The sequence below is a fragment of the Jaculus jaculus genome, chromosome 11 (genome assembly GCF_020740685.1).
Source record: "Jaculus jaculus isolate mJacJac1 chromosome 11, mJacJac1.mat.Y.cur, whole genome shotgun sequence".
Lineage (NCBI taxonomy): Eukaryota > Metazoa > Chordata > Mammalia > Rodentia > Dipodidae > Jaculus > Jaculus jaculus.
Genome location: NC_059112.1, coordinates 4025886 through 4052428, shown reverse-complemented (window position 1 = coordinate 4052428; position 26543 = coordinate 4025886). Strand labels below are relative to the sequence as shown.

The following is a 26543-nucleotide window of genomic DNA, read 5'->3' as shown; positions in this document are numbered from 1 at the left end:
GTCATTTCCTTGGTGCTGTCTCTACTAGTGAGTTCTGCTCTTGACCTGTTATCAGGGGCTAATAAAGCTAACAGGGCAGTTTGTGTTCCTACCTGTGGGACTGGAACCACAAGAGGCCTTTGCTTCAGGATGTTGGTGGCGAAGGCAGGGCTTCTTTTGCCATGATGCTGGCCTGTCTTACTGTGGAGTACTGAGTTTTCACTGTAGACCAATTGCTATTTATTTTATTTTAAAAATTAACAGCCTGGTGAGATGGTTCAATGGTTAAAGACGCTTGCCTGCAAAGCCTCGTGGCCCTGGCTTGACTCCGTGGTGCGCATGTAAAGTGAGATGCTCACGTTTCTGGGGTCATGTGCAGCAGCAGGAGGTCCTGGTATGCCCACCATCTCTCTGTCCTCTCTCCAATAGTAAACAGTTAAAAACTTTTATCTTTTTCTTTTCTTTTCCTGAGGCAAGGTCTTGCTATATAGCCTGGGATGGCTTTGAATTTGTAGCAATCCTCCTCACTGTGCCTCCCGAGGTCTGGCATTACAAACGCCATACCCGGCCCAATTGCTCCTTAAAAGAGTTGTTTCTATGGCTACTTTATTATTGTGCATCATCCAGTGTGCTGCTAAATATATTACAGGCTGAAGAAGTTAGAAAGAGACCTATCCAGGAACTGTTTGTGAACCTCACATCTATGTGTTGAAGTCCACATCCCCTGCATGGTGACATCTGCAGGGGGCTTCTTTGGAAGGCAATTAAATCACGAGAGTAAAGCCCCATGAGTGAGGTCAGTGCTCTTGTAAGAAGAGACATGAGACATGAGTTTCCCGTCAGCTCTGTGAGGATACAGTGAGAGGACCATCACCTGCATGCTCTACAGAGGGCTGTTACCAGCAACCGGATTGGCCCCTGCCTTGATCTTGATTCCCCAGCCTCCAGCACTGAGAAATCTGTTTGTGGTTTAAGTGCCCAGTCGATAGCATCTGCGAAGATGCTCCCTCCCCTCTGCTGCCCACTGGGCCTTTCTTCCCAGCGTCTTGGGAACTGAGCCCTTGATGCTCACACATTAATCTCCTTCCTTCATTTCTTTTTAAATATTTCTGTTTATTTATTTATTTGAGAGAGGAAGAAAGATGCAGATTTATATATATATATACACACACACACACACATATATGTATATGTGTGTGTGTGTGTGTATATATGTATACACACACACACAAACACACACACACACACACAGAGAGAGAGAGAGAGAGAGAGAGTGAGAGAGAAAGAGAGAAAGAGAAAGAGAATGAATGAATATGTGAATGGGCATTCCAGGGCCTCCAGCCACTGTAAATGAACTCCAGATGCATGTGCTACCTTGTGCATCTGGCTTACGTGGGTCCTGGGGAATCAAATCTGGTTCCTTAAGCTTTACAGGCAAGTGCCTTAATCGCTAAAACCATCTCTCCAACCCATTAATTGCTTTTGTTGATGTGACCTCCCCGCTGAGACCCAGTGTGTCGTGTTGGTGACTGGAAAGTGTGGCGCACTGAGCTTTGAGGGCTCTTCACAAATGTCCTCAACTGATCTTTAGCTGAGAGGCGCAAAAGCAGCACCAGCTGTAGCCTCCTAACTCGGTTTACAGAGCCCTGTAACAGTGCTTCAGAAAGTATGTCGTACACAGCCTGGGGTGACGCTGACCCCCAGCTGTTAGGAAAGGGCGGTCAGGGTGTTGAAGGAGGATGGCCAGTGAGGGGACATTAGGTCCACTGTGGATCTTATAGTCCGTTAGCATTTCCTGATCGAGAGTGTTGGTGCGGTGACAGGTTCACTGACCACAGCTTCAGACTCATTCACATCATCGTGCTTGGGAAGCGGTGGGATTGGGACGGGGGGTGCTGTAAACAGTCTAGACCTCTGTCTTGCCAATGGAGATAAGTGGTCTGGGCTCTGATTGTGCCTAGTCCTGCCTGGCAGCACCTGAGCATGAGAGTGCAGGCACCTCAGCCTCTGTGACCCGGGACCTGGCCCCCGGCCCCGCTGCGAGCTGGCAGGACCCGCAGCTGACCGTGGCGGCTGTATCGGGCGGAAAGGCGTCTGGACTGGAAGCTCTGCTCGTGCTTTTGCCCCAGATGTTAAGTAGTAGACCAACGGTCAGAACCTGCCGCCCGCATTGTCTGATCTCTCACCTTGCCTCAGCGTGCTCCTTGTCTTCTTTCTAGCTCATACAGACGTGGAGAAAATAACCCAGTGATGTGTGACTGTGCATATCATGGTGCCACGGAACTTTGGAAGCCACTGAGTGTGTCTTTCTGCCCTTCTGCTCTGTCTCCCTCACTGGACTGGGTTTACTGAAGCATCGCAGACCGGCTTGCTCCCCCACACCACCGGCCTCCGCTCATGAACTTACTCTGGGTGGCTGTTCTGGGTGCCCGGGGGCTTTGCAGTCTGGTCCTGTCCCAGGTGCACGTGGCCACACTTTGCAAGTCTCTCCTGGTCACAGTAGCCCACGTCTGCACTAGTCAGTGCCCAGCTCTCAACGTCACCACTCTCAGCTCTGTGGATTTGGCGCCTGAGCAGAAGGCAGCGAAGGCTTGCTCACGGGGCCTATGGATCTGCTGCCTTCCCTGGTCCCTAAGGAGGACAGCAGCGTCCTGTGAGCCCTGGGCCAGGCCCTTGCCCATCTAATATGGGAGCGTGTGGGTTTTAGAGTCAGCTCAGTATGAGCTCCCCCTCTCCTTCCATGCCCTTTGTACTATGGTTGGGGGACCGAGTTTCTTTCTTTGGAGGTGGAGATAAAAATGCTACAGAGTTGTGGGTCAATGTAAGGGTCACAAGTGAATCATCCAAAGAGACCCGCAAACAGTGAGTCACAACACACACGTGCCTTTATCACTGTGGATAGACACTGTTCAGAGTGAGGTTTTGCCACCCAGGATGGATTACTATTGCTTATCTGTCTGCTTGGGTTTTAATTTCTTGCTTTGGCAATCATTAGCTTCAGAAAATTAGTGAGTACCAAAGAATGTAGTAAAGATCCCAGGATACATCTTTCTCCTGTCTTTCCTTGCATTCATTCCTCTGCCGTAGCTCTTTAAATTTCCTTTGATTCTTATTGTAAAAAATTGATACATGGCATCACTTCCAAGCCTCCCCCAGCTATAAACATTTTACCAGCAGTGTGTATTTCCTGCTGGTTCATTGCCAGCTCTCAGACATGTCCCTAGCCCATCCTCTGAAGATTGTCAATGTGTTAAACAGTGTGACCTCTGCTGCATCAAGAGGCCAGTATGCGTTGGGTTCCTTCCTTGATGGCCCAGACACCCTGCATGGAATCAAGGGGTTCTTTGTGTCCATTATTTCTAGCTTTCACCTTCAGTCTGACTGGTGCTTCCAGACAAGAGTGGGTGAACGAGCTGGTTATTCCTTCTAGTCCATGCTGAGGAGGCAGCCTGGCATGAGGAGTTTGGATCCATGATTTCCCCTCCCTTGCTGTCAGGTTTTAGCTTCATGAGTTTGTGCCTGTCTGGGACAAAAGAATGGCTTCACTGCATGGTCATGCTACGTGTGTGTTGTCTGCTAGTTCTGTGCCAAGAACCTACCAGTCCATGTGCTTTTCTGTGTTTTCCCGTTGCTTCTCCACTACCAGAAGATGTACATACAACAAAACCCAGTTTTAGATGAGAAAACGAGATGGAGAGTGAACAACTTGAATTACGTTCATTTAATAAGACATGTTTTTTAATTTATAAACTAATTATGTAAATCATCTAACGCTGGAAAAATCAGAACTGGAACGGAAATACCAATTTAAATTTACCCAGACCTTAAACTTTCTTTGTAAAGTGGCCTGATGCTCAGTGCATCTGGATAACAGAAGGGGTGGCAGCCTTCATGACAGATCAGTGCAAATCAATAGTGCAGCGAAGCAGTATTGATTTGGCTGCTAACAAAATGACATTTATACAGCTTTGTGCCTATTGTGTGCTTTCTGCAGGAAAACCACTGTAAACAGCAAAGATTCTGTGAGTGGAGAGAGCTGGGCAGGTCACTTCCGTGTGGTGTCAGGTACTATCAGATGTGTCTGGCCAGAGTCTTCCTCTCACTCATGTGGAGGTCTTCGTGAGCAGGAAGACTACTCTCCTGGGCCTGTCTTCTTTCCAGCTTGGCTTCAGGAAGTACGCTGGGAGGATTGTGAAAGTTCACACAACTGGAGAGTGGACTTAGAGAGACAGAGAGAGAGAGTAATCCTGACTGCGTCTAAGACTGCTCCTGGCAAAGGGCCTTTCCCTCTGATACTGAGCTGGAGAAACAGTTTCCCGTTGTCGCTCGCAGTGGCTTGTGAAGTGGATTCAAGTTGGTTAGAGTTCACAGCAAGTCCCCAAGCTACAGGCAGGAGATGTCAGGACAGGGAGTAGAGCTTTAAGACCCTCATGAGGTTTGGTTTTGGTCCTTAGTTGCTGTGATTATCCAGATAACTGATGTTTCAGTGGAGAAAGTTGCCTCCAAAAGTCTGTGTGTATAACTTCTTAGAGCGTGCTTGTTCTGGTTAACTTTAAGTGCTTATTAGCAGCAATGTGAGAGGTTATTTGATAATGGTTCTAACCCAATCATGATGCTCCTAGCTCACTTCTAGAACTGCATCACTATGTATTTATTGATAAGCTTCTTGAAACTCAAGATTTTTCTCCTCACAGAAAGTGATGTTGGAGGGGTGTTTAGATTCTAGTTCAATTCAAGCCCATACAAATCCATTTTACTCTTAATGAACTCTGGTGGTTTGCTTCAGGTGTCCCCCTGTAAACTCAGGTGTTCTGAATGCTGGGTTCCCAGTTGATGGAGATTGGGAATTAACACCTCCAGGAGGCAGTGTGTGGTTGGGGGTGGTCTTATGGGTGTTATAGCCAGTTTCCCCTTGCCAGTGTTTGGCACACTCTCCTGTTGCTATGGTCCACCTTATATTGGCCAGGGGTTGATATCCACCCTCTGCTCATGCCATTGTTTTCCCCTGCCATCGTGGAGTTTCCTCTCAAGCCTGTAAGCCAACAAAAACCTCTCTTTCCCCAAAGCTGCTCTTGGTTGGGTGATTTCTACCAGCAATGCGAACCGGACTGCAACAAACTCCAAATAATAGTATTTGCAACATTCATACCATGAAGGAGTTCACCGCTTAGTAACTGTGTGACTGACTTGGTTATATTTTTAAGTTGTAGTTTTTTAAATCTATAACTTTGGATTAATAATAGTACTGGCTTTGTGCACTGGTAGTGAGGTTAAAATTATTCATACAAAGCACTGAGTATATTAGCTTTTATTATTATTGCTATCATTGGGCCACGTTGCAGTAAACAGCATTTCATGAGTTGACCTTAGAGCCAAACCAAAAGTTATAATAATTCCTGTAGGAAAAAACAAACAAACAAAAAACAAGCATCTTAAGCTTGACAAGAGGGTATTGTGGTATCACCAAGAACACATTCCTTTCCATTTTCCAGATATAATTGGGGTTTGTCCAGCCAGTCTTAACTTTTACACTTCAACTTTCATGCAAACCATGCGTTGGCTTATAAGAGCCATGAAGCCCTTTCATAGTTTTCTTTTGTACTCTCGTGTGTCGGCTGAGCTGCAGGGGACGTTTGCAGTGGCTTGGAGAGACATCGTGTGAGGGGCGCAGTGGTTTGCTGAGCATTGCTAGGTGCCTCTGTTCCCAAGTGTTGTCTGCTGCATGCACTTGAAGACTGCTGCATCCTCACACGCAGCCGTGTACCAATGAAGGTGGAACAGAAAGGGGGCTCACATTGCTGAGAGACACCAGTCTCTCTGTTTTATTTTGGCTAAGCTGGAAGTCCTTAGTAGTGTCAAAGCCAGTCGGGTATTCATGAGACATGAGGCTGAGTAGAAGGGATGGTAAAAAAGACATTGAGGTGCTTAATACCCATTTAGCTTTGTGATGCCTAAAATTAGAGAAATGGGTATGTCAGTTTTTCATGCTTTGGAAACATTCGTGCTTTGGTCTGTACTTTTTACTGCTGATGTTTATACATATTTCCTGGGATCTATTGGATATAAGAGAAAGGGGAGACATACACGAGAAAGTTTAAAACTTTTCAAAACATGTTTATATTATTTTAGGGTGTATGTTTGTGTGTGTGTGAGTGTGAGCACACGTGTGCCATGCTATGCATGTGGAGGTCAAGGTAAGTTTTCAGGTCTGTCCTTGCCTTTGACCTTGTTTGAGGCCAGGACCTCTCCTTGTTTTTCACTGTACCATGCCAAAGCTTGCAGGAGATTCTCCCGTCTCCGCCTCCTTTTTTGCTGGAAGTAGACTGAGAGTCTAGAAACCTGCCACAGATTTCAGCTTTTACGTGGGGTCTGGTGATCCACACTCAGGCACTCACACGCTTTATCCACTGAGCCCTCACCCCATCCTCAAAAACATACTCTTGAGCCTGGCGTGGCGGCGCACGCCTTTAATCCCAGCACTCGGGGGGCAGAGGTAGGAGGATCGCCGTGAGTTCGAAGCCACTCTGAGACTACAGAGTGAATTCCAGATCAGCCTGAGCTACAGTGAGACCCTGCCTCAAAAAAACTAAACCAAAACAAACTGAAAACTATACTCTTGGAAAATTCCCACCTGAACAGAAGAGGAGGTTATGGTAAGTGAACCCACATACAACCTGAACAGAAGAGGAGGTTATAGTAAGTGAACCCACATTCTGCTGCCCACCTCCATAAATCACCACTCACTCCCACACTGTCGGCATTGTTTTGGGTTCTCTTTCTTCCCAACCAGACTCTAGCTTATAGCATTTCATTAACACATCCCTTTCTAAGAAGTGCAGACATTTAAAAATCACCAAATTATCAAGTACCCAGTTTGTGTCCAGACTTCCTTGATTATTTCCATTTTTTAAAAAAGTTTAAGAAACTAGGATCTCCATCCACACATCTGTATTTGGTGGCTATTCCTCACTTACTCGAGTTAGGGGAGAGTTTTCTGGTGGGAGCAGCATCTGCTGCCCAGTGGTTCACTCTTCATGTGATCAGCCACGAGAGCCAGGCAAGTCTTTATCCCATTCTTGTGGAGGGGGAGGAGGCTTCCAGGTGGAGGAGGTTTTTAGGTAGAGAAGATCTCCAGGTAGAGGCAATGATTTCCCTGCAGGATGCAGCAGGTGCAACTGCAGAATCTGTGACTTCCAGGCTCCCCTCTGCTTTCCTATAATTGATTCAGAAAACTCTCCATGGGCCCCGGGAGGTGGCTCAGTGTTAAGACCATGTTCCACTTAAGCCTGAGAACCTGGGATGGCACGAGACCTGTTTAATTCTCCAGAACCCACACAAACAGCTGACTGTGCCCATGCATGTCCATAACCCCAGGGGGAGGAGGGTGGAGAAGTGGGAGGCAGAGGTAGGAGAAGATGGAAGCTGCAGGTTGAGGGAGAGGCTTCATCTGTGGGAAGTAGATGGATGAGCCACAGAGAAGGACTCCAGAATTTCTCCTCTGGTCTCCACGCACAAGCTTGCAGTGTGTGCTGTGTGCATGTAGCATATATCACACTATGCCACACATATTCTACACACACACAACATTCCAACTTTACAATATTTCTTATGATTTAAAGTATAGACGTGGATTCCAGAAAGCAAAGTCAATAATGGCAATGGCCTCTTCTGACATTAAGGTCTGACAATTCTAGGACTATTTCAGACAGATGGAGCTTCCAGGAGCAGCTCCCTAATTCATGACGTGCAGGGGCAGCAAGGCAGACCTTTGTAATGTTGATGTTTAATAAAACAGCAGAGCACCCTTTGTCATGAGCACTGGGATAGTGTTCAGCAGTGTCACTAGGCTGAAGTCAAGAAGAAGGCCCTTGAGCTCTGGAGCTCATGCCCTCTAAGGTGTGTGGATCCTCTCTTGGTCGGCCAGTGGAGGCCTGGGCCAGCTTCTGGTATGCTAAAGGGGGCCAAGCAGCACTCCCTGCCTGGAATCTTTGCTGGACTAGCAGAGGGGAGGCCTCTGAAAGGGTGCAGACAGCACCATCTGGGAGTGTTTATACAAACACAACAACATAAGAAGCAAAAGCTGTAAGCTAGAGGAAGTATCAATACAGCTTGGAACCCTCCAGCAATCTTTGGTTCTTTAGAGTCGTGGTCAAAGCCTGACTTCTTTACTGTCCCGGCCTTCTGTCCTCTGTCTTCACCCTGCGCCAGCCACTGACCTGCCCGACAGCCTGGGACTGCGCCAGGCTTCTTCCTGCCTCAGGGCCCTTGACTTTGCTGTCCTCCCACATACCCATGCACCTAGCTTCCTCATGTCCCTCAGCCCTTCCCTTGATGTCACAGAGTGAGGCCTTTCCTAACTATCTACGTAAAGCTGTACATACCCTTCTATAATCCCACAAGCACTCCTTAAATCTTGCTTATCTTTTCCCATACTGTATGATCTATTAACATATCATGCAGTTGGCTTCTGAATGTTTTGTCTTTGTGTATTTTCTACCTTGGACTCATCTTAGTGCTCAGAATAATGCCTAGTCACAGGAGATATACAATGAATTTAATTAAAGGAATGAGTGGACAAACTGCAGAAAATGTGATCGCATGTGCACACTGGAAGATTCCTTGGTTGGGAAGGAAGGATTAGCTTTGAGCAACGTTATGAGAGTGGCATTTCAGTAAGGGATCAGACTGGAGGTGTATCCTCAGTGTTCAGATGCTTGGGACTGTCTTTCCGCTGGTGTAGTACAGCTCATGTGGCGTCGATGACCCTCTGCCTTTGGATGTGGTGAATTCTTGTGATTTCAGCTCCTTGCTGACACTGTGCGATCATTAGTAGTGTGTGCTTCTGCAGAGACACCTGTGGTGAGCGCCTACACTGAAGGTGAGCCTAGGCTGAGCCTGGGGCGTGGGGCTCAGCCTTGCATCTCAGGGTGTCCTGGTATCTTTGTTTTCATGGGAATTTAGAAATTTGTAAAGTTGTATGTAACCACATCTTCCATGAGAACGTATTTTATGTTACAATGATATTTGTGAAATTGGGTATTTGTAAAATAGCCTTGAGGAGGGGATATTTCACGAATGTCAGGGTTCTATGTACATTTTAGGACAACTGATGAGCCTGCTATTTCACCAAAGGTCAGTTTAATATATGTGATCTCAAGTTCCGAAGTAATTTGGGACAGATTGATGAGACCACCTAAAGAGCATCAGTATTGTGTTTAGTGGGTGGCAGGATAGATGTCAGAGCTAGAGCAAAAGCCCTGAGTTTGAATCATGGTCGATAGTTACTTGCTGTGTGGTTTTAAGGGAAATTATTTAATATTTCTGATTCAGAACGTGTTGATATAAACAGTATGTTTCTTGTGGAATTACTGTGAAAATTAAATGAGCAATGTTTATAAAGCCATTCCAACAGTGTAGGAAATGTTAAATAAGAGAAAAGATAGTCATTGTGAGGGACTGACCAGTAGGCACACCCAGGCAGGGAAAGAGGTGATTGTAAGTGATATAGCTCAAATGTACAAGAAGGCAGTTGAGTTCAACACCATGAAATAATACTCTCTGGAGCTGGGTCCTGGTAGGTGTGGATGAACTAACTTTGAAGCAGCATGGTGGAGCATGGAGTGTGGAGGCGTGTGACATTCCGGTGGCTGTGTTAGACGGCTTGTCTGCCATCTCACCACATGTTGGTGATCTTGGGCAAATTATATGACTTCAAGCTCTGAACTCTAAAAAAACATGTGTGATTTCCATAGTGGTGCAGCTAATTTGTATCTCCTCCAATAGCATGTCTCCCAAATCCTTGTCAGCATTTTTTGTTATTTTCTTGATAACCATTCTGAATGGGGTGAGGTGGAATCTTGATGTAGCTTTGATTCAGAGTTCTTTAGTGGATCATAAACATTTTATTCATGTATCTGTTGCTCATTTGTACTTCTTCATATGAGAAGTATTTGCTCGGTTCATTTGCCCTTTTGAGGAGTTTATATGATCTAGATATTCATTCCCTATGAAGGGAACAGTTGGCAAAGACTTTCTCCCATTCTGTAAGCTGCCTCTTCACTGTGATGTTTATTTTTACTATGAAGAGACTTTCTAAGTTCTTAGTTTTCATTTGCTCAAAATAGGGTCTTGGGGCTGGAGAGATGGCTCAGCAGTTAAGGTGTTTGCCTGCAAAGCCAAAGTATCCTGGTTTGATTCCCCAGCACCCATGTAAGCCAGATGCACAAGGGGGCACATGCATCTGGAGTTTGTTTGCAGTGGTTGGAGGCCCTGGTATGCCCACTCTCTCCCTCTCTGTCTCTTTTTCTTTCTCTCAAATAAATAAATAAATAAAATATTAAAAAACAAACCAAAAAGACTCTTGCTATGTAACCTAGGCTGGCCTTGAACTTGAGATCCTTCTGGTGGTTGGAATGAATTGTCCCCTGTAGGCTCATGTGTTTTTAATATTTGGTCCCCAGCTGGTGGCATTTTGGGAAAGTTGTGGGGCCTTTGAGAGGTGGAGCCTTGCTGGAGGAGGTGTGTTGCTGGCGTGGGCTTTGGAGTAATACGGCCCAGCTCTAAGTCTAGTACTGCTACTTCCTGTCATGATGAGACATCACCTTTGTGATAGCTTGAATGTGTGCACCCAGTAGACTTGGGTGTTTAATTAAAACTTGAATTCCCACCTTCCTGGCTGCAAGTGGTGTGTCTGGGGACAGATCTGATTTCTAGCCACTAGGTGGGCAGAGCAGTCTGAGTTCTGGCTGGGCCCTGCTACTTGCTAAGGGTCCCTGCTGTTTTGCTGTGTGTCTGTGCTTGCTTGTGGAGCTGTCTGTTTCGCCAGCTTCTCCTGCCATTCTGGAGACCTTTTGGATCTGTAAGCTTCAAATAAATCCCTTCCTCCCATAAACTGTGTCTAGTTTGGAAGTTCATCCCAGCAACGTGGAGTTGACTGTGACACTCTTGAAACTGTAAGCTGAAACAGTATCTTTCCCCCTACAAGTTACTTCTGTTTGGGTGTTTTGTCCCCGAAATGAGAAGGTAACTGTTAAAATCCTTTTGCCTCAGCCATTCAAATGTGTGCTGGGTTGAGTGCCACCATACATAAGGCAGAAATTTTTGAACTTGACACAATCCTATTTATCAGTGTCTGAGCCAGACTCTATGGAAGAAGTCAGTATGGAGGTTCCTTAAAAACCTCAAACAGGAACTATCAGATTATATGACTATATCACTTATCACATGCCCAGAGAATCAAAGGTTACAGAAGAGATACTTGAGTACCCATATCTATCACTGTACTATATAATAGCCAAGTCACAGAATAAGCCTGGGTACCTGCTAACATATGAATGGATAAAGAAAGCACAATACACACGTGTATGTGTGTATATATGTATATTTATATATATTCATATACTTATCTATGTATATTGGAGTTTTATTCAGCCATCAAGAATAACAAAATTATATAGTTTGCAGGAAGATGTTCATGTTAAATGAAACAGGCCAGTCTTACAAAGACAAATGTCACATATTCCTTTGCATATATAGAATTAAGAGGAAAAGGGGCAAGAAAGGCAATAGGAAGGGTGAATATGATCAAAATACATTATAGGCATGAACAGAATTGTTAAATGAATCCCATTACTTTGTATAATTAATATACTAAAAGTGCAAAAGAATAAAATGGGTATGTGACAGATAAAATGGATTGCCATAAAGATTGATCTAGATAATCATTATAAAATACTTGGCATAGGACTTGGCATGTATTAAATGTTTAAAATGTGGCTTAAAAATTCATAGATAATGAGACAGTCTCTAATGTAAAATCCTATATTGTTATTGGGATTAAAATAATTTAGCTAAAACCTTTGGCCCAGTGCAGTTAATAAACTATAGAGACAAACTATGTCAGTGGCCAGATGAAATAATGCTGAATATTGCTTAGCACACGCACTGGCCCATACTGAAGCCCTAATCACATGCCAGGCGCTCCACCACAGCCAGCTGGGTGGTAGTCTGGCATGGAGGATGTGGCGGGTATGGCTGCCGTTCTGTGTACACAGTGCTGTGTTGGAGGTGGGCAGGGTGGAGGCTGCACCAGATCAGGTGCTGTGTGAGACTAACTCCCAGCCGGGTGTCCCAGAGCACATGCCTGCTCTTGAGTCCCTATCCATATTCGCTTGCATGTCACCTGAGGTTGCTGTAAACCCACAGTAAACGTCTAAAAATTCCCAGACTCACGAGAATATGGATATGAATTTCCTGAAGGTTTTGGAGAGTAACTACCTTACTGATCAAGCTGATGTTTCTAGGGTTTGACATTGCAAACTCCCATTTCCTTTCCCAGGGGCTCTTGTCTAGCTTTTTTGTAGGCAGGCACGTGCATTATTGAGGTTGTATCTGTTCTCTTGCAGGCCAGAGGGGAGGGCTTGAGCCTTCTGTAATGACTTTCGCTGCTTCTGGGCTGGGCACAGAGGAATCAGCGCATGCTCAAAGCCCTGGGGTGGCTCTGGGATGGCGCTCTGGAAGGGCACAGAGTCTTCTGATTCACCTCTACTTCCTCTTTGAAGAGTTCGGGCTTCATCTGTGTGATGAGGAGCCACCAAGCCGAGTCTAAGAGGAGATGCTATTAATTAGAAGGGAGGGAGCACAGACCCCCTTGAAGTGAGAACAGTGGAAGTGTAGACAGGACCCTCCGAAACTGTAAAGGGCACAGGACTTGATGGCCCACGTAGGCACTAGTCTGCTTTCATTTGTACAGGGCTCAGAGGCAGTGTGGGGTCATTGTGTCAGCACAGGAAACCTCTTACAAAGTGTAATGGTATGCACACGTGAGTGTGGGCTGAACCAGGGGTGTGCCCGAGTGTTCACAGACGAGCTCAGGGCATCACCTCCTACACGGCTCAGAGACGAGCTCAGGGCATCACCGCTCACGCAGCTCAGAGACGAGCTCAGGGCATCACCGCTCACGCAGCTCACAGATGAGCTCAGGGCATTAGCACTTGTGTTTTCTAGTTCCACTTGTGCCTCTGCCTTTCTGATTATGCTGTGCTTAGTCTCACCACCTGTACAGAGCCCTGTATCTACCAGCATCAGTGATAAAATGCTGAAGAACGCCACCCCCCAAATCATCCCTTGTAGTGTGTTGCTGTAGCTTCAAACATCACCATCCCTAGCCCCTGGCAACCACTAATCTAGCCTTCATTTCTAAAATTGTTCATTTCAAAAAAAAAGTTACCTAAATGAAATCACAGACCTGTAGGAACCTCCAGGCTGACTCTCAGCACAGTCCTCTGGAGAAGCATTGTGTAGTCACGCGCGTCAGTAGCTCACTCTTTCATGTGTGCCCATGAGCACTATTCCAGTGTACGGCTGGGCAGCGGTCACTTTCTCATTCACCTGGACCCCTTCTCATCTTTGGCTCTGATAGAGAGAGTTCCCCCACAAACTTTTACGGTCTGGTTATTGTGTGAACATAAGTTTTTATGTCTCTGGGATAAATGCCCAAGAATGCAGAGCTTTCGAAGCACTTCATAAACTTAGAATTCTGTGCTGTGTGATCTAGGGTCCATATTTACCTTTCATCTCGCCGACAGTCTGATTTCACATGGGGCCACTTTCTCCTGACCCTGGGCCTGTGTCAGTATCCAGTGATCAGGGAGCTTTTGAGATCTAGTTTATGGATGGCTGATGGCTGCCACAGTCAGTTTGGCTGCACAGATGTCTCTTCCTAGCAAGTATGTCTGTGGCGCAAGCTATGTGCACAGGTAGCCAGCCCTATAACTCCTCGGCTTCCCTCCTTCCCTGTGGGATAAAGGCCCTCTAGAGGCTACTGTGAACTTAAAAAAAATATTTGAGAGAGCGAAAGAGGTGGAGAGAGAGAGAATGGGTGCACCAGGGCTTCCACCCACCGCAAACTAACTCCACATGTGTGCACCCCCTTGTGCCTCTGGCTTGCGGGTCCTGGGGAATGCAGCTGAGGTCCTTCGATTTTGCAGGCAAGCGCCTTAAGCACTAAGCTATCTCTCCGGCCCCTCCTGTGAGCTGTTGAAGGGAATAGCCACTTCTCATCTTCACTTGACAGCTCCCTGCAGTGAACACATGTTGCCAAAAGGTGGCAGTGCACTTTGCAGCCGCAGGGGATGGCCTTCTGCTGCCTGGGCGCCGACTGTTATGTGTGCTTTGTGGGCATGTTGCCAGTGTGGACAACAGATTTTGCAAAGCAACAGAAGCACTGAGAAAATGCTGCGGGGTTAAGAACACTGAATAGGAAAGTTCATGTTAGCAAAGGGTTTATAATGAGGGCGATTCTCTGTCCCTTGGAAGGACACAGCTCAGAGATATGTGGTTCTAGATGTGAGAAAGGAGCCTGGGAGATGTTGCTTTTTGCTACTCATCTGATCAAAGCCAACCTAAAGTACAGGCATAGTCTAATTTTGAGCTCTGCCACTTGAGATTAACAGTCATTTCATTCTTTAGTAATGGCCCCTCCCAAACACACTGTGTGCATAGCTTTCACAGCAGCAATGGCTAATACTATACAAATCTTCACTTCCTCAGTATTTCTCCACTGCCTGCGTGTGTTGATGTATGAGGACGCACGTGCAAAGAACTGTGTAACATTCACTCTAAACAGGAAAGATTTTTTTTTATTTTTTCAAGGTAGGGTCTCACTCTAGCTCAGGCTGATCTGGAATTCACTATGGAGTCTCAGGGTGGCATCGAACTCATGGCGATCCTCCTACCTCTGCCTTCCCAGTGCTGGGATTAAAGGTGTGCGCCACCACGCACAGTTGAACAGGAAAGCTTTTGTAAATGAGAAGTTGTGGGGCTCACTGGATGTCGTAAACAGATCAAGCTAGCGAGGAGAATTGGAAGGGTTAGAATACAAGGTTAACTTGCAGACTTGAAGCTGTACACATGAGCCAGTGACGTCAGTCTGCTGCGGACACACTGACAATTGGAGTAATTCTTCACCCTAGTGCTGCCCCAGGTGCCTTTCCAGAAGCAGCAGGAAAGCCCCTGGCAATCTGATCTGTGTGTAGACTGGCTCGAGCTGTGAGGGAGATGGTCTGGCCCTGGACAGAGACCACAGGCCCCAGAGTGGCCCCCTCTGTGCACTGGCTGACATGTCAAGGTTGAAGGCTCTGCTGTGCTTCCCCTGAGGCTCAGTGCCAGAGCTGCTGGGACCCTACAACCCCAGCCCAGCCCCTGCTGCGCCGCCCTCCTCGGGCAGCCGGCTTCTGCTTGCGCATCCGTTGGCTAGGAGAGAACTGTGCTGCATGAAGTTCTAACCCTGAAACCAGATGCTGTTACCATAGAGACAAGTTCTGCTTCCGTGGGAGACACAACAGGGAGGGGTGTTAGCGGGAGGCCAGAGGGCAAGTGAGGCAAACCCAAAGGCTCGCACACCCAAGGACCTTCAACCTTTAGCAGCACCGTGGCCCACAGGCTGTGCTCTTGAAACCTGTGCGCTGGCCGCCGGCCACTGGCTGACCGGCTGAGTGGCAGCTGCGGGTGCTGTGAGGACTGGCCGGCGAGCACGTTGGCAGCTGGCGGGGGCTCCCAGGCTGGGGACTCGGAGGGCTGGAATGTGGGTTGGTGCTCCAGGCTCAGTGGCTGATGGTTTTGCACAAATGTTTCTCGTGCCGGGCTTAAGTCACCCTTACAAGCCTGCTTGGTGATTAGAACCGGCTGGCGCGAGCTGATCTGCTTGGCAGCCCCTTTGACATGTGTTATCGTTAAATCATTATGCTGTCCCAGAACCCTGAAGAATAAGAGAAGCCCCACCGTGGGTGCGGACTTGTAGAATGGTGTAACGTCTGTCATCAGAAGCCTGGGTGGAGGAAGGCAGTACTGGTCCCAAGCGGATTTCACACTGGCTGGTGTGGTCCTTCTCTCCACGATGCTGGTGAGCCGCTTCTACATTCTGAACTTTGCCAAGGCTAGAGCATTTTGGAAGCACGCTTCTTCCCTTCCCTGTTTGCTCCGATGCACAGCACATTGGAAGGATGGGCAAGGGAGCCCGCTGAGGAGCTGGATGAGTTAATTTCTTCTTCCTGATGCACAGAGGGGAAAGTGGTTGGGTCAAAGTCACTCTACATATCTCCGTCTTACTAATAATAGCAAGCAACTGCTGAAAGGATTTGGAGCAAAGGGCCACATATCTAAAAGGCTGGTGCTTGTCATACAGAGATGGAAAAGAGAGGTGGGACACTGCCATGGTTTGTGCTTCAGAGGGGACCTGCTTTTCAGGAGGAGTAAGGGCTGCTGTGGGGAGAGGCTGTCCCGGCGGGCATCTTCATTTTGCCTCACTGGCCTCTTTTATGGAGAGAAAAGGCCATTTCTAGATGCTTTGCATGGTTCATCAGGAAGAACTAAGTTTCTGGTGACTTGCTGTGCACAGTCTTGAAGGGAATGTCGGACCTGTGTCAGAGGGCCAAGGAAAGACCAGGCACTCCCACTGCCCTCAGTTACATGGAAGGTTTACTTAGGCTCTCCTACATTCTCCAGTTGTCTCTGGGTTTCTTTCTTGTGCTGGATGCATTCAGTTTTGTTTTGGAAAGGCTTAGACTTCGAGGCGAGATATTTTCTTTAGGAGATATTTCAAGGAACGACACAAGACTTTAGGGTCAGCCTGATGGATGATCAGGTACAAAAATGATGTTTTCTGTGCAGTTGTGTTGGAGGGCGGTGTGCTGGTTGAGGTGGATAGGGTTAGTCCTGAGAAGAAACGTGAGTGACACCAGCCTGTTTTCCAAAGGGGGCGAGCACCATCCACGTGCGTGCGGCAGGACGCCGCTCCTGGATTTCGTTGAGCTTCTTAGCTTTGTAAGACCCCTCAAGCCGTCACGCTTAGCTGCTGTCCACAAAGGCGGCATGGCGGATGCGTTCCTGCCCTTTGGACCACCTGCCCTCCACTTCTCGCGGAAGTCTTCGATGGTGCTTCAGTCCTTCTCTGTCTTGTTACCATATGCCTGGTACCTTACAGTTGTGCCTGGTACCTAGTAGATGCTCAGTAAATATTTACTCTCCTCTTCACTGGAGGAAGGCGGGAAAGAGGGAAGGGAACTGGTGAACACCTTCTGTTTCTTCCCTCAACACTCAGTGTGACGTGTTTTGAGAACTTCAGCCACTGGCCACTGTGTCCTTCATATCACCAAAAGCAGCTTTTCCTTCTGCCTCCATCTTCCTCAGCACTCCGGGACGGGTGCTGCTCCTTCCGTGACTGTCTCACCTCCCTCTTACCCGGTCTCCCTCTCGCCTAACCGGCTCACTGTTCGTCTCTTCTACTTGGGAAGGCTGGTGAGTATTAGCAGTTGGTCTTGGGTCTGCTTGTCCTTCCTGGACGATCCCATGTAGTCATAGCCTCAGCACCAGCCTGACACATCAGTTCCCCACGTCTTATCTGCAGCCCTGAGCCCAAAGCTCCTTACGCAGGCAGATCACTGTCCATGTGACAGCAAGTTTCTCCAGAGAACGCGCAGCTCAACCCTGAAGTACCAGAATCGAACTTGTGACCCTGTTCCAACAATGCCTCTTGCATGGCCTCCCTTTGTGTCCTGTGGTAGGTTACTATGTTGCCTTGTCCTCTATCCGTTTTTCATGTTGTTGCTAGAGGGATCACTTAGAAAGGTACAACAGGGCTGGGGAGATGGTATAGCCATTTAAGGCACGTGCTTGCAAAGCCCAGTGGCCTCGGTTTGATTCTCTAGTGCCCAAGTAAGGTCCTGGTGCATGAGGGTATTTTCTCTTGCTCACTCTCCCTCACAAGTGAATTAAAATATATATATATATATATATTTTGGTTTTTCGAGGTAGGGACTCACCGTAGCTCAGGCTGACCTGGAATTCACTGTGTAGTCTCAGGGTGGCCTCGAACTCACGGCAATCCTCCTACCTCTGCCTCCCAAGTGCTGGGATTAAAGGCGTGCACCACCATACCCGGCTCAAAAATATTTTTAAAAATATGAAACCGCTAGCATCATTCTCCATCTTAAATTTCTTCAGCTGCTCTCATACACCTGACACCCTGACTCCTTATCCTGGGCCTCATGACTCCATGTCCGCTTGCTGTCGTCCTTCGTAGTTGAGCCTGCTTCTTTTCTAGCCACAGTGGTCCCATTTCTGCTCCTGGAACACGCCAAACTGGGTCTTACCCCAGGACCTTAGTACCTTTCTCCCTCTGCTGAGAATGCTTTTGTTCTTCCTTTTCACGTGGCAAGTGCCCTCCCGACATTCTTGTCTCCAATCACCGTCACCTTCTTCTCGAAAGCCACATCAGAAGCACCTGTGTCAGGTAGCCCAGCCCTGCCTCGCGTCATGTTCAGCAAAGCCCTTAGTGTTCTCTGAGGTCTATTGACTCGTTATTTTCTTTAGGAACTTTTTTTTGGCCTTATTAACAGATCTATTCCCCTCCCTCAAAAGTGTTCCAGATCATATCAAGCAGTGAATCTATGAATATGTGGGGCCATATAGTCTTCTTAGGAACCAAGGCTCAGAGAGATTGGTAAATGACTTGACTTCATAAGCCGTAAGGCATTTTTGTTCTCACCATAATCCTGGTGGCTGACCCATATCTTGTTTTATGGACTTAGTCTGAGTGCAGAGAAGAAAAAAATTCCTGATGTATGTCAGGATGAGCGATCACCCTACACAATCCACATCCCTGAGTGAAGAAGTCCTGCAAGTGGCCAGAGGTGAAGAGCACCTCAAAGACATGGTCTGCCAGTGGCTGGGGAGGGGCAGAAAAGAGAGAAGAAAGGAAACATTTTAAGCTTGGCCATGTGTGCTGTGATCTGTGTACTGTGCTTTTAGGTATATTACCCAATTTGAGTCTTAAAACAATCAGTGAAAAGCTGATAGTGTGTTAAATCGTTGCATGGCTGATATTGTCATCTTGGTTTTAAAAAAATATTTTTATTTATTTATTTATTTGACAGAGAAAGAGGGAGGGAGGGAGGGGGAGAGAGAGAGAGAGAGAGAGAGAGAGAGAGAGAGAGAGAGAGAAAGAGAGAAAGAGAGAGTGAGTTTGGGAGGGAGGGAGAGAATGAACGTGACAGGGCCTCCAGCCACTGCAAACAAACTCCAGACACATGCGCCCCCTTGTGCATCTGGTTTATGTGGTCCTGGGGAATGGAACCCGGGTCTTTGGCTTTGCAGGCAAGGGCCTTAACCACTTTGCCACCTCTGTAGCTCCATGAGTAGGGTTTTGACAAGTCGGGGCTTCAGACTGCTGATCTTTTGTGATGGGTGCTTTGTGAGGTAGACATGTTCCTAAAATAGAAGGAAACTGTGAGCTCAGTGTACTTCCACGTAGATGATAACATGCACATGAACATAAGAATAAGTCATACAGACAGTATGAAGAGCAGCTTTAGCAGACTCAGTGCTTGAGCACACAACCAGATGAACAGCATGCAGAGTGAACATTTGGTTCCCTGGCAAGCCTCGTATACGGTGCGCCATCGAGCAGCTGTCTCCAGAGCAAGCTCTTTGTTTCTAGACCAGTACTACACGAGCAGCATTTGAGCAATTCAGGACCTCTCTTTGCTTTCACTATAAATAGTGCTCACGGAGTTCTGTATATCAAAGTTAATGCAATGAAAAAGAGCCACAGAGTATGGAAATAAACCCTTACTCCTTGTACAAACTAGAAACATGTTTGGCACTGGGAGGCTGCTGCAAAAAACGCTGTCGTTCCTTGGATAGATTCTGAGGTCTTATTTAGCATATGAAATTGCAGAGTAGATCTTATTATGTAAGGAGACGTGGGGGACAGCAGAACATGGTTACAAAATGAAGAACTTTGTGCCCTTCAGGGAAGAGTTAACAGAACAGACAGCACACAGGAGACGTGTGACGAGATCTGGATATGAATGGATGGGTAGCATGTATATGTATTGCTGAAGCCGGGTGTTGGATGATCCTCAGATGTCAGATTTCCGTAAGGCCAACATGTGACTCAACACTTGCCACTCAACAGAGGATACTGGGCTGTGCTGGTATTAAGAGGCTGGTTGGAAGCTAGGCTCCCACTGTGCATTAGCCTAACTCCCTGTCGCTCTCTGTGTGGGTGGGTGTGCATGTGCGCCTGCCAGGGTATACATTTTGTGCAGTGGGTGTTTAAAGAGCTAAGCACCGAAACTGGATTTCCACCAACGATCATCAGGAGCACTCCAGACACATCAAACTTCCTCTCTTGGTATTTTTTGTTGTTGTTGCTTTGTTTTTATACTTTTTTTAACCCCTGCAGCCCCAAGGGGGAGAGCACCTCGAACAGCCACCTACAGGAGTGGGGTTCTCTGTTACCCATCCATGTGGGTGCCCTCTCAAGGTTAGAACTGAGGCGATGTGGGGCCGGTGCATTCTCAAGTGCCAGATGAGAAGAGGTGCATGAAGAGGTGGCGGCCACCAGAAGAAGAGGGGCTCTGCCCGGCCAACATGGGCAGCAGCTTGCAGGTCAACTTCCCGAGAAGCTGGGCTGCTGCGAGTGGCTCCCTCCAGGAGAAGTCTGAGCACTCTTTTTTTCTTTTTTATTACTATAGGATGGAGGATGAAGCTGTCCTGGACAGAGGGGCTTCCTTCCTCAAGCACGTATGTGATGAGGAAGAAGTGGAAGGTAAGCCTTTGGAGTCTGGGAAAAAGCATCTCTTCATGTCCGTGTGTCTCTGTCACTATGGCACCCATACACTGCATAGAGCTTTCTCATGTTCATGTTAAAAATTAGACCTTGCCTGTGGACTTTAAAAATATCTCTGTTTTGCTTTAACACAGAAAGTGATTTTAAGAACTTCATTGGACCCTCAGAATCTAAACTAACATGGTCTTACCTGTTTTTTTTAAAGTGCTATTTTAAATTAGATACTTTTGTCAGCCTGTTTACCAGAAATGCATGTTTTACTCAATCATTTCAGGAAGCTGCTGGGTTTATATAAATGCAGTTGTTAGCACCTTCTAATAGTCTTTTTTGCAGCCTGTAGGGGAGAGAACATGTTGCAGAAGGAGAATGGAAACCATTGTTCCAGGAAGGCCAGGTCTAAGCTGAGGATATTAAAAGTGGTGTCATAGAGGAATCTTACTTAAGAAAAGATGCACAAGTATTTTCACTTACAAACCCCGAGGAATCTTTCACTACCATCCCCTTGTGCCTGTAAAAACTGAAGAAGAGTTATATTTTATCTCATGCTGGCTTGCTAGCTTTTAGCATGCATTTCCTTCTCTTGTCTCTTGACTTAACAGTGGCGTGTGCAGAGTCCTTTGCTTGGCAGCGAGGTGAGCGAGCAAGGCATCATTAATATTTAATTAATCATGTGAAGACATTATGGATATGCAATCTTTTATTGACACTTAGAATGAGATCTTATAAAGCTGAATTATAGGTGATACTAACAGTTAAGTGAAACTTGTAGATAAACTCTGTGGTCAGTTCAACCCATTAATGCCACCTGAGAGACAGTTCTTACATGCTTTGGAGGCCGACGGATGCCTTTTTGGTAAGCATTTAGTGCCTTCCTAAACCTTGGAGCAGAGGGTGTGGTTGGGAGGAAGAAGGTGAGTGCTGCGGGCTCTGGGGTGATTCTTCAAGCAGGCTGACACCAGGTCGGGGTGCTGGTATTCCAGCGAGTCCAGCCCAGCCCAGGGCTGCAGAGGCCATGTTTCTCCAGTGAGGTCTTCCTGCCCGTGCAGTGAAGGGCCAGCCCACCCCAACCTCCCACATTTACGCTTTTGAGACTGACAAGAACTTAAGTTTCTTAGGAAAACAGAAATGACAGTATTTTATTTTATATTGTTTTATGGGCTCCTTACGTTTTTACAACATGATTGTGGGGAAACATCAAGTTGGGAATTGTCAAGTAGGCAAAATAGTAAAACTGTTTTTTTTTTTTTTTTTTTCCTTAACAGTCTTCAATCTATGCTGCCAGAGTGGCATTGTGATTCTGTCTCTTCCCCACTGTCACACGGAGTCAAAATCACTCAAGTTAGAGCATAAGAAATAATCTAAGGTTGAGTGCAAATTTGATGATTTTATGACAATGAAAGTGAAGATATTTTGGGAATGAACTACACTGTGTGGATGTTTTCCTTTGAGAACAAGGTCCTGGCTAAGCTCACAGGAGATGCTATTCTTGAGTCCAGAAGGATGAACAGACAGCAATGGGATATTGCATACAGTTGCTTAAAGCTTTGGCTAAGAAGTAGATTTCTTGAATTTTTTCCCTTGATCTTCAAGCAGAAAATTAGTTTCCCAGTCATGATATAATCATGCTATGGCATATAGCACACAAAGCTGAGTCGTATTTCCTTGGACAGAAGCAAAACATCAACCAAAGGTGATAGAAATACCAATACAAATCAAGTCATATGCTGACTCTGGTGAAGAAAGTTGTACATTGATTGTGTGAGTTTTCCTTTTTTTTTGCTGGGAATTGAACTCAGGACCTTGTGCCTACTAGGCAAGCTCCCAACTACTGAGCTATATCTCAAGCCCCTGTGTTTTCCTATCCTTCTAAAATGTCCACATTGGAGTCACTATCTCTCATGATGATTGGTGTCTGGCCCGATCCCGCGTCTCTCAGGTTCATTGACTGGTGCCCGAGCTGATTCCAGGGCTCCATGGTTGTCTGCTGTGGAACTCTAAGGCCTTTTAGGGTGATGGTTGCTCCTGGTGTGTTATTGGGTGCATCACTTCCAGCAGCGCAGTCCCTCCCAGCACAGAGGTGTTGAGAACTGCACTTAGGGACTGCCACTTTCTGCTGCAGTGTCCTTCCTCCTGACCCTGTCCCATCTGGTTTCATCTGATGGGGTGACTTGAATTTCATGGTAGCTCATGGTAGTCATAGTGCAAAGAAATGGAAATGAACAAAGGGTTGATGGCATACCCATTGTTCTGGTAATTGAAGGAGGAAGCAAGTAGTACACTTGCCAAATCTCCCAATGAAGCCTCATTTCTTTCTTTCTTTTTGAGGTAGGGTCTTATTCTACTCTAGGCTGACCTGGGATTCACTATGAAGTCTCAGGGTGACCTTGAACTCAAGGTGATTCTCCTACCTCTGCCTCCCAAGTGCTGGGGTTACAGTCGTGCACCACCATGCCCAGCTCTCATCTCTTTTATTTTTGAGAGAGAGAGAGAAGGTGAGAGAGAGATAGAGGCAGAGAGAGAGAGAGAGAGAGAGAGAGAGAGAGAGAGAGAGGGAGAGAAAGAGAGAGACAAAGAGGGAGGGAGAGAGGGAGAGAGAGAGAAAGAGAGGAGAACGGGCATGCCAGGACCTTTTGCCTGCTGTGAGGGAACTCTGGACGTGTGCACCCCCTTGTGGCGCAGTGCAACATTGTGCACTTACATCATTGTGCATCTGGCCATGTCGGACTTGAAGATTTGAACATGAGTTCTTAGGCTTCACAGGCAGGTGCCTTAAATGCTAAGCCATCTCTCCAGCCCTACAGCATCATTTTTAAGTGGGAATATTTTTTCTTAGGGACACAAGCCCTCATTATGTTTTAAATTACCCAGAGAAAGGCATACATAAAAGAAAGCAAAATGTTAGCTCCATTCTGAAGAGCTGAGTTGCTGGCCCATTTATGACAGAAGTAAAGGTTTCAGTTTAAGGGTTGTGAATTGAGAGGACAATCAGCTAGAATGTCATCCACGTAAATTGTCAGTTCTCCCCCTTCCTACTTTTTTTTTTTAACAGTACTACGGGTTGAACGTACTAGGCAAGCATTCTAACACTGAGCTATAGCCCCAGACCTGATTATGTTCCCCTTTTCTTGAGAAGTGGTTGCCTTTGCCTCTAGGATGAACATGAGTAAGGTATATTGAAGCATACTGGGCAAATTCAACATAAAGCTTTGCCTTTTAGTGCTTTCCACAAGGAGTATGTGTTCCCAGCATGCGACAGAAAGGACGGCTAGGGCTCAGCAGCTGTAGCTCCTTGGAAATGTTCATGCATTGGAAATGGCCCTTGGAGTCCCCTGAGCTGGGGTGCTTGGACTCGGCTCACACAGGGAGAGTCAGACGCGCTCTGCTGGGATGCTGGGCGCTCCTCAAGCGGGGAGAGCCTGACACCTCAGAGCGCGCCCTGAGCTCACTGTGCTCCACGTTTCCACTCAGTGGGTGGCACGATAATCCACCTTCTGAAACTCCACAGAGAACCCTCAGCTGCAGAGCTCACGAAGAACAGAGCGACTCACAAGAGGAATCATCTTTTGTTTCAATAATGAGCTTCTCTGTGCGGCACAGATTTCACGACCTGAACTTTATTTTCCTGTGATCGCCTGTATGTGTTATGGGCTCACTGATACACTCTCTGAAAAGAAAACCAGGGGCAGTTTTAATTTTAATTACTTTATTTTCAAAATTTTGAGGGGGGGGATTGCTGCTCTAAACAAATTCCAGATGCACGTAGCACTTGGTGCATCTGGCTTTATGTGGGTATCGGGGAATTGAACTTGGCCTGGGCAGGCTGGCTTTGGAAGCAAACAACTTTAACTGCTGAGCCATCCCCCCAGCTCCAGTTTTAATTTTTAAAGTAAATTGAGGCTTTTATATCTGTCCAAGTGGTCCCTGTGTATCAGTGTATAGAAACAGCTCAGCATTTCTTGTGTTAATATCTGTTCTGTACCAGAAAGCCTCCCACCGGGCACTGCTGCAGAGCAGGCCTGCAGAGGACAGGGTGCTATCGGAACAACCCAGAGACAGTGACGGTGAGGAGCAGCCCCTTGGGTTTCATTTCAGACACACACAGGGGAAACTGCCAGCTTTAGCTGGATGAGCCAAGCTTGAGATAGGATGCAAGATTCCCAGATAGCTTTTTCCAAACTAGAGGAAATCCTATAGACATTTCATTCTTTAAAATGCCAGCCCAGCACTTGGAGGTAGAGGCAGCCTGAAGACCCTGTCTCAAAAAAAAAAAAAAAAAAATCAACTTGGATTGTGGATCTGTGTGATATAAACAGATGACTTAATATTCTCATATTTCACAACAGGGGAAAGAGCAAACCCCACCTTATCCTTTGAGATAAGGCCTTGGCTGTGCAGGGGTAGGAACTCCCCAGTGGACTTGGCAACTGTGACTTCACGAGGAGGGCCTCCTCTCAACTCTGAGTCCAGCCAGCAAGCCAGGAAGCATAAAGGGGAGCACGAGAGCATGGGCTGATATGCCTCTGAGGCTTGCTTGGTGCTTTCTGAAAGCTTTTACATATTGTGCTGTGTTCTCTCTTGACTCTAAACTGAGGGTCACAGGAATATGCTCCTGCCTGTGAAATGCAAGAATAGTTCTACAAAATTCTATGGATGGTCAGTAAGAGGCAGAGTCTTTTTGCAGTTGTCTGAGAACTTTTTATGGATTAAAAAAAAAAAAAACAACAGTGCAGGGGTTAGAGAGATGGCTTAGTGGTTAAACGCTTGCCAGTGAAGCCTAAGGACCCTGGTTCGAGGCTTAATTCCCCATGTTAGTCAGATGCATGGGGGCACACGCGTCTGGAGAGTCTGTCTGTAGTGGCTGGAGGCCCTGGCGTGCCCATTCTCTCTCTATGTATCTGCCTCTTTCTCTCTGTCCCTCTCAAATAAATAAATAAACAACAACAAAAAATTTAAAAAATAAATAGTGCAAAGTTTGGCACTGAGTAGATAATCAGTGACTATTTGTTAAAAGAAAGAATTCATGAATATATAATATAAACTAAATAAAACACGTGTAGAATTACTTAATATAATTATCTTACATCTTAACTTAAATTTTTAATTAGCTATTTGTTTCTCTTAGTACTCAAAGTCTAATGAAATGGTAAGGCCTCTGTCTTATCCTTTGGTGTTCTGTTTGATTTTACAAAGATCATTGTAATTTTTATACTTGTTGTATGTTTGTGTTGATAAAAAGGAAGCTCCTAAAACACTTCTTCCGAATCCTCTCTTGCTGTCCAGTTCTGTCTTTTGAAGAAAGAAAGTAAAATGATGAAATGGCTTTTGTCTTTCCGGAGGTCAGGACCTCAACATTTCACAGACATGAAGTCATAACAACTACAGTCCATTTTCCATGACAGGATAGATGCTACGATGAGATATTCATGTACACTGGAGAGGTGGTATCCTAAAGAGAAAGGGCGATACGGTAGACATTTGTTCATAGTTACAGGGGTCAGAGCCATGATGGCTGGGGACTGAATGAAAACCTATCGGATGAGAAGGGAGGAGCCAGGCCAGGCCTATTCTGAGCATTGGATTTAAGTGTCCGGTTGCATTTTGCTGACCTCTTCTCTGCCGTTCTCTGTAATTGCTCAGAAAACAGTGTGTACAGAGGAAACACTCAGGCAAATACTGCTGAAGGAAAAGCCTTCTTAACAGAAACAATGCATCCCCACGTTGGAAAACTTTACAGCAACATAGAAAAGCTTTTAAAGGTTGATGCTTGAGGATCCACTTGGTTCTACCCGCCCCCAGCAGGATGAGCCCTGCAGATCTTTCTCAATGCCTCTCTCCTTTGGCCTCAGCTGAAGGCTCCCTGGAGGCCCTAAAGCTAGCAGTCCTTAGCTCAGTAGCTGCCTGACACCTCCTGCTGTGTCAGTAAAGGGAAATT

The 26543-nt window shown here is 46.5% G+C and overlaps 1 protein-coding gene across 1 annotated transcript in view; it reads left to right on the top strand.

Moving 5' to 3' along the window:
* The window catches only part of Slc4a4 (solute carrier family 4 member 4), a 352960-nt gene that overhangs the window by 27915 nt on the left and 298502 nt on the right, over window positions 1–26543 (top strand). The window contains exon 2 of the mRNA XM_045161217.1: window positions 20517–20590. Within this exon, the coding sequence (XP_045017152.1) occupies window positions 20518–20590 (73 nt within the window). The 5' untranslated portion in view covers window position 20517. The remainder of the gene's footprint in view (window positions 1–20516; window positions 20591–26543) is intronic.